The sequence below is a fragment of the Lupinus angustifolius genome, chromosome LG13, assembly GCF_001865875.1.
Source record: "Lupinus angustifolius cultivar Tanjil chromosome LG13, LupAngTanjil_v1.0, whole genome shotgun sequence".
Taxonomy (NCBI): Eukaryota; Viridiplantae; Streptophyta; class Magnoliopsida; order Fabales; family Fabaceae; genus Lupinus; species Lupinus angustifolius.
In genome coordinates this window covers 17,388,404-17,403,063 of record NC_032021.1, presented here as the reverse complement: position 1 = coordinate 17,403,063, position 14,660 = coordinate 17,388,404, and the positions used below count along the sequence as shown (strand labels likewise).

The following is a 14,660-nucleotide window of genomic DNA, read 5'->3' as shown; positions in this document are numbered from 1 at the left end:
ATATTTTACAAATCAGCTTATAAAATACATTTATCCAATAATTGAGAAACAATGTTCTAAATTCGGACATAGGTTTAGCTCATTTTATTTTTTTCGGCACAAGTAATAATATTAATAGTCACACTAAAAATGTAAAGATGGTACAAGACTGTGATGGTAAATAAAAAACAAATACAAAATAATTATGAAAGACACTGTAAAGGATTCGTGACTTGATAAGTGCCAAAAAAACCACACTTTAAACATCATATTTTGCGCACTTTAACTCATGAACTAGTACAAAAAATCGACAAATTGCTCTTGAACATAATATATTATGTGAATTGTCAAAATTTATCTTTTAGAGTGTTTATGCAAGCCAAAATCGGAGGAAATAATGCAAAAGATCAACTTTTCGAACAAAAGCAGCATAAGCCTAACACAAAAGGCATGTCGAGCGGATTTGATAGAGCAGCGCAGGAGTCGCGTTGAGCAAAAATCACAGAACTTGGATGTTGCGCTCAGCGCAACCATTACGTTGAGTGCGGTTTAATTTGTTGCACCTTTTCATATGAATTCACCCAACCAATCACATACGCCCATAGATGTGTTGCTAGACATAGATGTGTATTAATGGACTATAAATCTTCATATAATTAATATATTTGCTAGACATAGAACTATATTAATGTGATACTAATATGACTAAGACATTCATGATTAGTACCATTGAGGTGTTACACTAAAATCTCAATTTCACAAGCATAATTGTGAAGCATAGAAGTATATATGTGGATCATAATTCTTTATCATGTGAGTAGAGTTGCTAGACATAAAGCTTTATTTATAACTTATTGAATTTACTAAGACATGAAAGAATCATAGTTGATAAATAAATGTTGTTAAATCAAGTGTATATAGATACTAAAGTCTAATACCAACATCTTTATTCCAATAGTTTATTAAATCATCTAGCTAGTTTATTTTCATAATCAAACCAATCAAACTCACTTCAAAATCTAATGAGAATGACAATTGTTAGTTGAACGACTTAGTGTCAATCAAATCCTTGTGAATTTGACAATATTTTATACTTATTTGTGATAATCCAATTTGATAATTTAATTCGCCAATTTCCAAGTTAGCATGACCCAGTCTGGATAAGATATTGGGGTAGTGCCCCTTTGCCCATTGACCCATAGCCGAAATTTTACTCTCACTGATTCTAAGATTCGCTGAAGAGAAGGGTATATTGAGTTAAAAATAATATCATTTCTAGATAACCAAATAACCCATATTATTGTTAACCAAATGATATTTTAGAGTTTCTAGCATTTCCTCTGATTCACCATGTCCATGTGTGTAGTGAATACGTAAGATGTATATAAGAGAATAGGTGTTGAGTATATTCTAAATTCCTTGGGTTAGAGATATTCCTCTCCTTAGTAGTGCTTCCTTTGTTGATAGTTTGTCCTATAAAAGTCTCCATTCAAATGTAGTAACTATCCATCAGTTAGTTTAAGTTCTCAAGTAAAAAGTTGTCTTCTGTAGGTTAAATTCCATTCCATACTCATTAATACGCGCATACCTAACCAAACTAAGATTTAGAGTCTCATAAACCTAGAAAATAAGTTTATATACTCAAGTCATTTATCATGCCAAAAACTAGTAGTAGGATCATCTCCTACTCTATGGATAACATCATTCTAAAACCAATGAGTGTTATCTGAACCCTGGATTTGAATATTACCAAGATTCCTTAGCCAATGAGATTTTTTTTTAAAAGGAGAGGTTCTCTTCCTAACCCCTAAAGGATTAGAGATATTTAACCCATATTTAGATCTCAACACTCTACACCAAAAACTATCTCTCTCAATAAGTAGACATCATTTTCATTTTCCTACAAGAGAAATATTGAATAGTAGATATCTTTAATACCTAACCCTCCCTCAGACTTACCTTTGCATACATTTTCTCATTTAACCCAATTAGTCACCTTTTTCTATCAGTCCCTTCAATAGAAAATCCCTTTGAACTTTTTGGGTAGATTGAACTACAGTTAGAGGGGTATAGGAAGAACATATAAGACAACATTAATTAAGATAACCCATCCAACTAAGGAAGTCTAGTTCATTTTCCATGAGGAAAATCTTGATTGGAGTATATCGATGGGTGGTTTCCAAGTTTCATGTCTTTGGTGATTGACACCCACCATAATTTCCAAATAAGAAAAAGAATAAAAAAATTATATAGTTTTTATAGATATTATGTACTGTTTTTACCATACCATAAAATAAATTATGAATTTTGTACTTGAGATTAACATTATTGGCCAATTTGATACTTTTTTATCAGCAAACGACAATATTATTAAAAATGCAATAGAGGTAGAAGAGTAATGCATGAGTGATACACAGTGATGAAAATGAGACTACACAAATGCAAGTAGGTCATATTTAAACTATCAGATTCAAGACAATTGAGTATGATATTTGCGGGGTTGATAACACAATTAGAATAACACATTGCAGACTTGCACCTCCTTTCATTAATCTATAGTCATGATTTCACATTCATTGATTCTTTGATTTGCTACATAGAAGTTTTGTTTGAGTTGAAGATAGCATTGTTTCTAGCTAATTAGATGAACCATATTGTTACTAACCAAATGACATTTTAAAGTTTCCGAAACTTTCTATAGTTTGGCATACCTATGTACATAATAAAGTGACTTATTGGTTCTAGTGGTAGTTCATTGCTCCAATCAATTATATAGTTGTTGCCTAACTGAATATATGAACTTGCATGTAGAGAAAAAATGTTGAGAAAACTATAGATGTTTTAGACTGTTAAAGGGTCCATCTATATGTGATGATATGATTCCCCTTCTAAGCAAGACTTTTAAGGTTATCACTTGAAAAAGTCTTCAAAGCAATAACCTTTAATGATGCTTTAGATTCTCATAATCGGGTACTTGAAATAACAAAAATATCAAATTTGTCTTTGATGAAAATAATTAAGATTCAACAAATGATTAAATTGAGTCAAAATTTCCAAAATGGGGAACCAAATTGATAGAATTGATGTCTTACTCGTATTTTTTTATTTTTAAATAAAAAATGGTGACGAATGAAATTAAGTCAAATAAAATATGGTATATTGCGAACACAAGTCCAAAGTCCAAATATTATAAAAGTCAATGTCTATTTATTATTTTTGGTTCGTTACAAAGTTCACCAATAATTCTAAGAAGATATTTAAACCACTTTAGATATTCAATCTTATACTATATTGACTTGTCTTCATAATATATCGTATTATATTTAACTTAATTACATTTATCACTATTTTTTGTTTAAGAAATTACATGTATCTCTCCTAGAGGGGTGGTCAATGTAATATATGTATATAATTAAGGGTAGTTTATGTAACAATTAGGAATGATTTGTGAAGGTTTAAAAAATGGATAGTGATGTGTATAATTTTACTAAAACTCAGAAGATATCAATGTAATTTATTCTAATTTTTATAATTTATCAACATCTTAATTATGTTAGCATAAGTCAAATTTTTCCACAATAATTTATAGGTGTTGTGAACCTAACAAAACCATGAATACAATCATAATTGTAATTTAAAATCTTGCATCATAAATAATATTAGCTAATCAAGGAAAATCCTCCTTAAACCAATGAAAGACACACTAGGACCATAATGATTTGAGTAGTAGAGGACATTGATAATGTGAGTACGTAGGACCATTGATAATAATATAAGTAGGACTAAATAAATTCATTTTCCACCTTGGCATTCCACTCAACTAGAACCATTGATAATGATGTGAGTAGAAGATGACACACAAAAGGGTTTAGGATATTCTATAGTAATATAGAGGAAAATATCTATAAAAAACAACATGAAAAAAATAAAATAATAGGACAATTTTATCATTTAGATATAATGATATAATATTTTTACCATTAAATAAAATACAAAATCAAGAACTTATCTCTCCAATAATGAAGAGTATATTTTTAATTTTTAGTATTTATTAATATATTATATATATTCAGTCATGTTTCTCCTCCTGCTTCAAATAAATAAGCATTGTTCATTTTTAACACACCACAAGCAACCATAATATTTTACACAAATTTCTCCACTTATCATTAAACAAGTCTAAGATATATATAAACATTAATCCAAAAGCAAAGCATGAGAACTTGTTTAGAACGATTCACCCACTGTAATCAACATTGCAATCTTCCCAATTCCTAATATTGTATTTGTTACTCCTTTAACAACTTTCCTCAACTTGTTATGCTTTATCTCATCTAAAATCACAAGCACCGACACTATTAATGCAAGGTCCACGTTAGCTTCGATCATCACTTCCATGATGCTTCCCTCCATCTACATGCATTCATTCATTAATGTCCCACTTCAAAAAAATTAACTTTGCAAATATACAACACAATAATATTTGGTGTATAGTAGAATCAGTAAATTAATGAGGGAGAGAGGGAGTGAGAGAGGGGTTGGTTTCAGGGGAGTAAGTGGTGTTACTGGTGGTCAAAAAAATTTCAATTCTCATCAATTCTCCAACAGGGATGACGGGTTTCGGTACAAACCTAGAGGTTTTTTCATGTCTCTTCAATCATCTTGTACTACTTTCTTCTTCACTAACATTCCGGAAAGCCATGGAATTGCTGAAATGTGGACTGTGTTTGCAAAATGGGGAAGTGTGGGTGATGTGATTATCCCCCAGAAAAGAGACAAAAGGGGGAATCGCTTTGGTTTTGTTAGATTCAAACAATCAGATGAGGAGGACAAACTTCTAAAGGCTCTTGAACAAGTTTGGATTGGGAACTACAAAATCAAGATCAATAGCCCAAGGTTTAAAAGAAGGGAAGACATGAACTTTGAGAAGGGAGTGCCCTCAAGAATGATTCTGAAGCCCATTGTGAATCATTCAAAGGTAATTGCTAAAGATGGGATTCAACTATCCTGGAAAGAAGTTCTCCTTACTGATAAGCCTACAAAAAGATCAATTGTAACAGAGCAAAATGAATCACTACTTTACACAGCCCTAGAAGAGGTTTTAGTGTCCCTCAACAAACAGTTAGTTGGAGAAGTATTAAATTGGGAAGATATTGATACATTGCAACAGTCTCTTCACAGAGAGGGGGTTCTTTCGGTGTAGACAATCCCTTTGGGAGGAAAATTATTTATGCTAAAATCGGAAAGCCAAGTGAACATCCAATAGATTTTCAGTGATGAAGAACAATGGTGGAAGTCGATCTTCAAAGAAATCAGATTCTAGAGCCCCTCGATTCATCCTCAAGAAAGACTGGTTTGGATCAATTGCATTAGGATTCCTGCACATGCTTGGTCGGTAGAGTTCTTCAATATCGTTACTAAGAATGTGGGTGTGTTTATTAGGATGGATGAGGATACTAAAAATATGGCGAGAATGGATGTTGCTCGTTGCTTGGTAGCTTCGAAATTTCTGAACTAAATCAATACTTCTCAAAAAGTCATGATTGGAGATCTGGAATGGGAGATTAGACTGTTGGAAGATTACTTTTTCGACACTGGCCATAGACACACTGTTGGGGGAGATGAATCAAGTGTCTCAACTCCTCTTGACTCTAAGGACGAAGAATGGTGGCCGGAACGAGAGATCGGAGGCACGGAGGAGGCTCTTTCGGTTAGTGAAGAGGATGACGTGGCAAAAGGACAAAACTCTGTGCACAAAGATCAGAATGACAACCTCGGGGGAAGGAAAAAGGAATATAGGAGGGTAGGAGGCAATCCTCTATCTGTCAACCTTTGTGAGACAGATTCAATGGTTAAAGACTCTTGTTTCTAAAAAAAGGAGTCTGTCCGTTCTGGTGTTCTATACTTAAAGACCTAACTGACATTGGGCCTAACCATGTGTTTGGGCCAATAAAGGATGGAGCTTTTAATTTGGATACTTTGGCAATCAGTGAACCAGGTCAGCATGTCATACATTTGGAAGTGCACGTGCCAAATAACTCAAATTCTAAAAGTCCCACTTTGGATGTGACTCACGTGAATGCCTTGGGCCTTCGTCCATGCCCTCTTGGTCATGGGAAGGACCCAACGTTGGTGGTTCCAAAGGCAAAACAAAGAACCCAGAATAATAAAAAGCTATCCATGTTGCATAAAAAATTACAGAATCCATTTTTTCTTCCAATAAGACAGAAAGGTGGTACAAAGCTTAAAAGGAAGGATTTGAAGAGGAAGGTTAATTTGGACCATGGAGCTCTTCTGCCATTGGAGTCATCTGATTCATCACGGGTGATGGAGTCTTATTCTAGGGACTCTAATATTAATTCTATTGCTCTATCGGTTGCTTCGGAAGAAATTAAAAGTGGCGGAAATAAAGCTATGAAGATGTGGGAATTGAGTAAAAGTCTGGGAGTGTCATTTGAAGGGGAAGACAGTGTTATGATCAAGAGTTTGGAAGACTTGGAGGAAAGGGATAGGATTGGTTTTGCCAATTCTAACCAAAGGGAGCATCAAGGTGATCAATGAATTGTCTCTCTTTTAATGTAAAGGGGTTGGGGAGTAGTTTAAAGAGAAGAGGTATTAAAGGGGTTATAAAAAATAATGATGTGGATTTTATTGGGCTTCAAGAAACAAAATTAGAAGAGTGTAGTGTGAACCTTTGTGTTAGCCTTTGGGGGAACAATGATTGTGAATTGGATTTTATTCCGTCAGTTGGAAGGTCGGGTGGTGTTCTTAGCATTTGGGACAAGAACAAATTTCATAAAAGTAATTCTGTTCACGGTATTGGTTTTCTGGCAATTATTGGTACTTGGGTAGCCGGTCCTGTTAATTGTTGTTTGGTTAATGTTTATTCTCCTTGTTCTTTGTCTCAAAAAATTCAACTCTGGAATGAGCTTTCGAATCTGAAAGCTAGCCTGGGAGACATAAATTGGTGTTGTTTTGGTGACTTTAATTCTATTAGAAGTATTTCTGAAAGGAGAGGTGTCGATAGGGCTTTTTGCAATAAGGATATCCAACTGTTTAACATCTGGATTAGGGAGATGGAGTTGGTGGATATGCCGTTGAGTGGAAGGAATTTTACTTGGTAAAAGTCTGGAAGTGATTGCATGAGTAGGTTGGATAGATTTCTTCTATCTGTATGGTGGTTTACGAATTGGCCGGATATAACTCAGTGGGCTCTTAACAAAGATATTTCTGATCATTGTCCAATTATTATCAGGCAAAGGAAGTTGGAGAAGGGCCCGATTCCGTTCCGGTTCAACAATCGTTGGCTTAAGCATCATAGCTTTGCTGATTTGGTGTCTCGTTCTTGGGGTGAAGCCGATATTGTTGGGAGGAAGGCTTTCATTGTTAAGGAGAAGCTAAAGTTTTTGAAAGACAAACTAAAAGTGTGGAACAAGGACTCGTTTGGTTGCTTGGATTCAAAATTGGGGCAATTATCCTTTGATATTCAGGAGTTGGATATTTTGGGAGAGATTTCAGCTCTTAGCTCTGATCAAATCTCTTTATTCAAAAAGCTTACGGCTGATTGGTGGGAAGCCACAATCCTGAAGGATAACTTGTTGAGACAAAAGTCTAGATGTCAATGGTGAAAGGAAGGGGATGCAAACACTAGCTATTTCCATGCTTGTATCAACAACAGAAATCGTAGGAATCAGCTTAGAGGAATCTGGATTAATGAGGTTTGGCATGAGGAGGATTCAATTATGAGAAGGGAGATAACTAATTATTTCAAAAGTTTGTTCTCGGCTAGGCCTTTGATCAAGCCGAAACTGGATGGTGTTGTTTTTCAAACCCTTGATGATACTCAGATTTCTGCCTTGGATGTTGATTTTATTGAGGAGGAGATTCGAGTGGCGGTTTGGAGTTGTGTTGATGATAGAAGTCCCAGACTTGATGGCTTTAACTTTAAATTCTTCCAGGAATTTTGAGATGTTGTCAAAAGGGACATCATTCTCTTTATCAAAGAGTTCCATGATAATGGTAAAATTCCAAAAGGTTTGAACTCTTCTTTCATTGCTTTGATCCCGAAAACGAAGAATCCAAACAGAATCCAGGATTATAGACCGATATCCCTGGTTGGTTCCTTGTATAAAATCCTTGCAAAAATCTTGGCAGCTAGGCTAAAAGATGTCATGGGTTCCATTGTTTCTCCTTCTCAAGCGGCTTTTATTCATGGTAGATATATTCTTGATGCGCCTATGATTATAAATGAGGTTATCCACTCTGCGAAAAAAGATAGGAATGGTTGTTTCTTGTTCAAAGTCGATTTTGAGAAGGCTTACGACTCTGTGGATTGGACATTCTTAGATTATATGCTTAGCAGGTTTGGGTTTTCGCTAAGGTGGAGAAAGTGGATCAATGCTTGTCTTTCTTCGACCACGATGTCGGTTTTGGTGAATGGTAGTTCAGCGACTCAATTTTCTATTTCTAGAGGTATTCGTCAGGGAGATCCAATGGCGCCCTTCTTGTTTCTTATGGTGGCAGAAGGCTTTGCAGGTTTGGTTAGGAAGGCTAGATCTATTGGGGCTTTTGAGGGTTTCAAGATTGGTAGAGGTGGTGTCGAAGTTTGTGATCTCCAATTCGCGGGCGATACTATTATTGTGTGCAATCCTTCCGATATAAATCTTTTCTGCTTGAAGACTATTCTTAGATGCTTTGAGTTAGCTTCGGGGCTAAAGGTCAATTCAAACAAGAGCTCTCTTTATGGGATAAGGTTATCTGATTCTTCTATCTCAGTTGCGGCGAATTTCTTTTTTTGTAAGGTTGGTTCCTTTCCTTTCATCTATTTAGGTATTCCAGTTGGGGCTAATCCCAGGAGGTTATCCACTTGGCAAGGTATGATTGAGGTTGTGGCTAAAAGGCTTGCTTCTTGGAAAGACAAGCATATTTCAGTTGGTGGTAGATTAACCTTGCTGAATTCAGTTTTATCTAATATCCCTACTTATATGATTTCGCTCTATAAAGCACCTAAGAAGGTCCTAGATAAAATTGTTAGCTTACAAAGAAGCTTTTTATGGGGAAATAAGTGGGGTGGAAAATGTATTACATGGGTGGCTTGGGATGTGGTTTGTAAGTCTAAGGAGTTAGGAGGCCTAGGTGTGAGGGATCTCTCTCGCTTTAATCTTGATCTGTTAGGGAAATGGAGATGGCGTAGGCTGCAAGATAAGGAAGCTTTTTGGGTGAAGGTAATAAACTCAAAATATGGTCTAGAGTGGCGTTCTCACTCGAATAACTCTGCTTCGAGGTGGTGGAGAGACTTGGGAAAAGTGGGCTCTTCTGTTGAGGATTCAGGGGGTTGGTTTGTGGATAATGTTTGGAAGGATATTGGCAATGGTCTTCAAACTCTCTTTTGGCATGATATTTGGGTTGGTAATCAGAGTCTCAAATTGGCTTTTCCTAGATTATTCAATCTAGCTTCTAATCATGGCACTTGGGTGGGGGACAATGGTTATTGGAAGGATGGTGTTTGGGTTTAGGAAATTCCTTGGAAGAGAGACTTGTTTGGCAGAGACAAATCTCTAGCCAAGAATCTTTATGATCTAATTAACCACCATTTGTGTAAGCTAGATTCTAGTGACACTTGGAGATGGGGTCTTGACAGATCGGGTGACTATGTGGTGAAAACATCTTACTTGGCTCAGATGAATGAACACCAATCTTCCTTAGGTATTGTGTTAAAAAATTGTTGGATTAATTGTTTGCCTTCAAATGTTTGTTGTTTTGTCTGGAAACTCTTAAGAGGCCGGCTCCCAACAGGAATAAGAGGAATATTATTGCTTGTTTTGTCTGAAAACATCTTACTTGTTTTGTTGGATTAAGAGGAATATTATTGCGAGGGCAGAAGATATGGTTTGTATCTTTTGCAATAATCATATTGAAACTATTGACCACTTGTTTATAGCTTGTGACTTTGTTGCAAGTGTATGGAAATGTTTTTACACTTGGCTTCAAGTTCCTATCACAATACCTTCAACAATTATGGATTTTTTCAAGCTTCATGATACTTTTAAAATCGGTACTTCTGTTAAGTTATGGAGAATGCTTTGGTTCGCGGTGGTTTGGTAAGTGTGGATTATGAGAAATGAAGTTATCTTTCAGGAGAAGACTGCGAGCTATGTGCATTTAATTGATTTGATTCAAACTAGATCGTGGATTTGGTTCATCTCTTTTGTTTCTCATAAATCCTTGTCGTTTGCTAATTGGTGTATGGATCCTAATCTTTGTATAACGTTAAGCCCGACTAAGTTGTGATTGTTTCCTTCTTGTATTAGGTGGGCACCCCTTGTGCTCCTTTAATACAATTTTTCTTTATAAAAAAAAAAGCATCTCCAAAACAACCCTGAGAGAGAATTATCCCATACCAATGAAAATATGTCATATCGTTAGCATAGAATAACATATAAGATAATATCTATGACAACATATCATTGTTCCAATAATGCATATGCATTGTTCATCTAAATTATAATGATAAGGATATGCCCTAAATAAAAGGTATGAAATATCATGGTAGTATTAATTTATTAACAAATTTAATGTTAATAAACTACTTTATGTACTTCCAAGTGAATTTTTTTCAAGAGGGTCCTATAAAAAAAAGATGATAGTAGGTGTGATTAATGAGCAGGATCCTCTCTAGGAAAGGGTAATCCTCATTTTATTCTTAGTTTTAAGAACAACAATATCATTATAACTATAACTAGAAGAATATAATTGTTATTACATTTTATTTTTTTGCTATTTTCTATAATGCACACTTCTCTCTCTACTACTGAAGAGAAGTATGGCGGGTGATTAATACATGTATAGTAAAAAATCAGGATGATGATCAATTATCTCTAAGCATGTCCCAAAACCTGAATGTTTAAAAAATCGATAAAATCATGAATGTTTAAATTTTTTAATTGATGTGGTACATAGTGATTGACAGAAGATCCTTGTTCCAAAAACCAACATCATTTTAGGTATCATTAACGGGTGTGTATACTATGTTAAATAAAATGCATGATGGGTATAACAATACGTAACATAATTAAGACATTGTTATGCAAAATGCAGAAAACTTACAAATATCAAAAATATTTCACATTAAACAAGTCAAAAACTTTACCTTGGTTTTGGCAAGAGATCGTGGGCCAGCAATAATTTCACAAATATCATCTGTGACATTCACCTTACAAACACGTTCTTCTGTATTCTTAGCAAGGAATATATCTAAATGAAAACATTTTTCGCTCATAATTATTGATGGTCGCTTCACTATAAAGCACAGTTTAGCAGATTTATCACCATTGTATTCACCCTTGTAAACTTTCCATCTACCATGGAGTGTACCCTTCTGCATAAATAGCAAAATTTATAACCCTAGATATAATTTTTTTATAGGGAAGTCAATTTTATTAAAGATGTACTTGAATATACAAAATATTATGAGAGACAAACAATGATGAGAAAGTAAAAAAATAAAATAAAAGAAATAAGTACAAGGAGAAGAGGTTGAAGGGGAAGTTAAGACAGATTTAGAAGACAATTGCGAGGATTGGCAACTCAGTAGGGATAGGAATTGCTGATCTGCCCTTTTTCGGATGATCCAACGCCAAGACTTCATTTTTGTTGCCTCTATCACCTCTGTGACGTCTGAGTTGAGTTGAAGATGATATCATTTTTATTAAATCTAGATAGACCAATTTATTGTGAGGCAAATGATGTTTTTTTATTTTATCAGCCAAAGAGAAGTTTATTAGAAAAAAGTAATAATTACAAGAGAGTTCAAAGGAAAAGAGATGAACAAAAGCAATTACAAGACGATATTGAGACATACTAAGGGATTAGCTATCCAATCGGAATAGATAATTGAGTTTGCTTCACACTGACCCTTGATCAAAAGCCAAGATTTTACCCTCGTTGATTTCAGAATCTGATAAGAGAGAGCTTAACAAAATTAAATATTAGGTCATTCTTAGATATCGAAATTGCCCAAATTGTAGCTAATCAGACGTCACACCCTCGTTCCAACATTTCATGTGTTTCACCATGCCCATTTGAGTTGTAAAGTGGTAAGTTGGAATAAGAGGCAAAACAACACTGATATCCAACCATTTGCAGATACGTTACCAGTCTAAGTAGGCGATATAGCACGAAAAGAATAGGAGATGAATAGATACCCATGTGAATGATAAAATTGTTTATTGGATCACTAAATCTTTACTTATTTATTAAGAAAATGTAGAGGATTTGGTTATTTATTAAACAAAACTCCAATATTTAAGATCTTTGAATTAAGCTAGAAGCTAGAAGTGAACCCATCAAGATACATGGCATCATAAATAAATAAAAAACTTGCTCAGAATATATGAACAACCAAGAATGACCAACCTTCTTGCGCATAGTGCAAATATATTCATGAGAAGAAGCATCTAGCAGAACACGGCGACGGTGATGGGAGAAGTGTTCTTCCATAACAAAAGTGTGTTTATTGCTCCAAGCTGCACCATCTTCCATATCAATCTTCATGATGATTGGAGTGTAACCACTATTGTAGCCACCTTCGAATACATCTGAAAGATCCTCCATACAAGAAAGTGACATACACGAGTTCTTCTTCAAAACAAGAGTATATGCAAGAAACTTCTAGTTCATGGAGTATATACTTCCTTCTTATAAAAAGAATAAAGTATCCCTTTTTTTTAACTTAAAATGTAACTTTTAGAAAAACGCTTTTCTCCAAACAAATATAAGATAAGGGGTTATCATATTCTGAAGGAGTTGTTAGATTTAGTTTTTCAATTAACAATTAATGTTTTAAGTGAGAATTTGATGGTTGTTTGATTGGTGATACAAATAAATCATAATTGTAATATAATGAGAAAGAAAGTTGGGATTGAACTTCACACTCGCTATTCGTACATATTTGATTCTTAAAGTAAATTCATTTAGTAACGATTATTCCATGCAATACCTCAAAATTACTAAAAGCTAATGTCTTAGTCAATTTAGTAACTTATACAACAAAACTTTATGTCTAGCAACTTTACTCATAAGATTTGTATTAATATAATTTCATCCATTTCAGTTGATTAAGTAGTTATGATATCATAAAAAAAGGTGTATAATATAAAATCAATTTGACACTTAACAAACTCTCCCCAACTTAGAACCTTGTTTGTCCTTAAACAAGAATCCGAGATGAAGTTTTTCAAACACATATTTTGAGTTTTCAAACATATGTTTTGGTTTTTCAAACACATGTTTTGGTTTTTCAAGTAGGACTTACACATCAATTACACGACATACAGTCAAAGAATATGTTATTCACACAATTAGACAAGTGTATTAAAGAATTTCAAACTCAAATCAAAATATAATATCTAATTTATGCAAGTCATTCCTAACTACATACTCATTTGAAACTTCATTATTTAAACATTTTATATGCCAATAAATGAGGAAGTGTAAGCTCTCAAGTATTTGGTAGTATTGTCTCTTACAAGCATGCAATAAACAAGCAACAAAGTCAATTTTGGTATTATCCCATGATTAATCAAAAATGATATAAAGAGGTTCTAATAGGCTAAGATAGCACATTGTAACTTCATGCTATCACTTCTACTTGTGCTACGTGCTACTTTTGTTTTTCCTTTTTTTCTTTTCATCATTCCACCACTCATCTTTTTATTTGTTTTCTTTCTTTTGTAGCATTTTTCTTTTTGGTTCATAAGATGAGTGGTGGTTAAACCACTTTCATACATTATTTTCCCCCTCCCCAACTTGATTATACAATTATAATACTTAGCTCTCTTATCATACTAAAACTATGACTAGATAATAATTTTCATTACTAGCTAAAGATTTCAACCAACAAACAATTAGGATCAAATGGGCTATAAGGAGTAATAATGTCATTGAAAATGTGTTTAAGCCGAATAGGTTTAGTCAAACAATACTTTTGATTATATTCATATTTTTCTATCAACTTAGAAAAATTAGAGATACAAATAAAATCAACGGTACATGTCATTCAGCTTTTCAATAAAAATTATGCAAAGATAGATGATAAGATAGTGCCATTATTTTGACTTCAAGAAGGAGACATTGTAAGGGTAAAAGACGTTAAGGTGGGGTATATTTTCCCTCCACGGTCTTCTTGAGGGTATGATCAATTATACATGGTTATTGTTGAATGGAGTTCTTTGACCTGGCATTCCAATCCACATGTTAAACCGATAAGATAATCAATTTCAGATTGGATATGCACCTCAAAAATGGATGGACATCTTCAGTCTCAAAAATGTATCACTTCATACCACTATTTATGATTGGTTAGAGAAATATATAATTACTAAAATTTTAATTTAAATACATTTTTTCAATTAATCACAAACAATAACACACTTTGTCGGTTACAGATGTGCTTCCCTAAAAACATCGGTTAAAGTGTTAAACTAATATTAGTTTTTTTGTAGGCAAATAACACACTTTGTCGGTTACAGATGTGCTCCCCTAACTCACTTGTATTATATTAACTTCTAAAAAGATCAATATTTGATCTTTGTCTTGTATTGGGTTAGCACCTATTGTGCTGCTTTTAATACAATTTGTTTAACGAAAAAAAAATATTAATTTTTTTGTAGGCAAATAAATTT

The 14,660-nt window shown here is 33.9% G+C and overlaps 1 protein-coding gene across 1 annotated transcript; it reads right to left on the bottom strand.

Annotated features, from left to right (window-relative positions):
* On the bottom strand, window positions 4,074–12,671 carry LOC109325431 (protein LURP1-like). The gene is made up of 3 exons (XM_019557812.1): window positions 12,394–12,671; window positions 11,129–11,356; window positions 4,074–4,392 (listed from the first exon to the last, which is right to left on the bottom strand). Exons 1-3 carry the CDS (start codon window positions 12,604–12,606, stop codon window positions 4,207–4,209), a joined length of 627 nt encoding a protein of 208 aa, XP_019413357.1. The 5' UTR covers window positions 12,607–12,671; the 3' UTR covers window positions 4,074–4,206.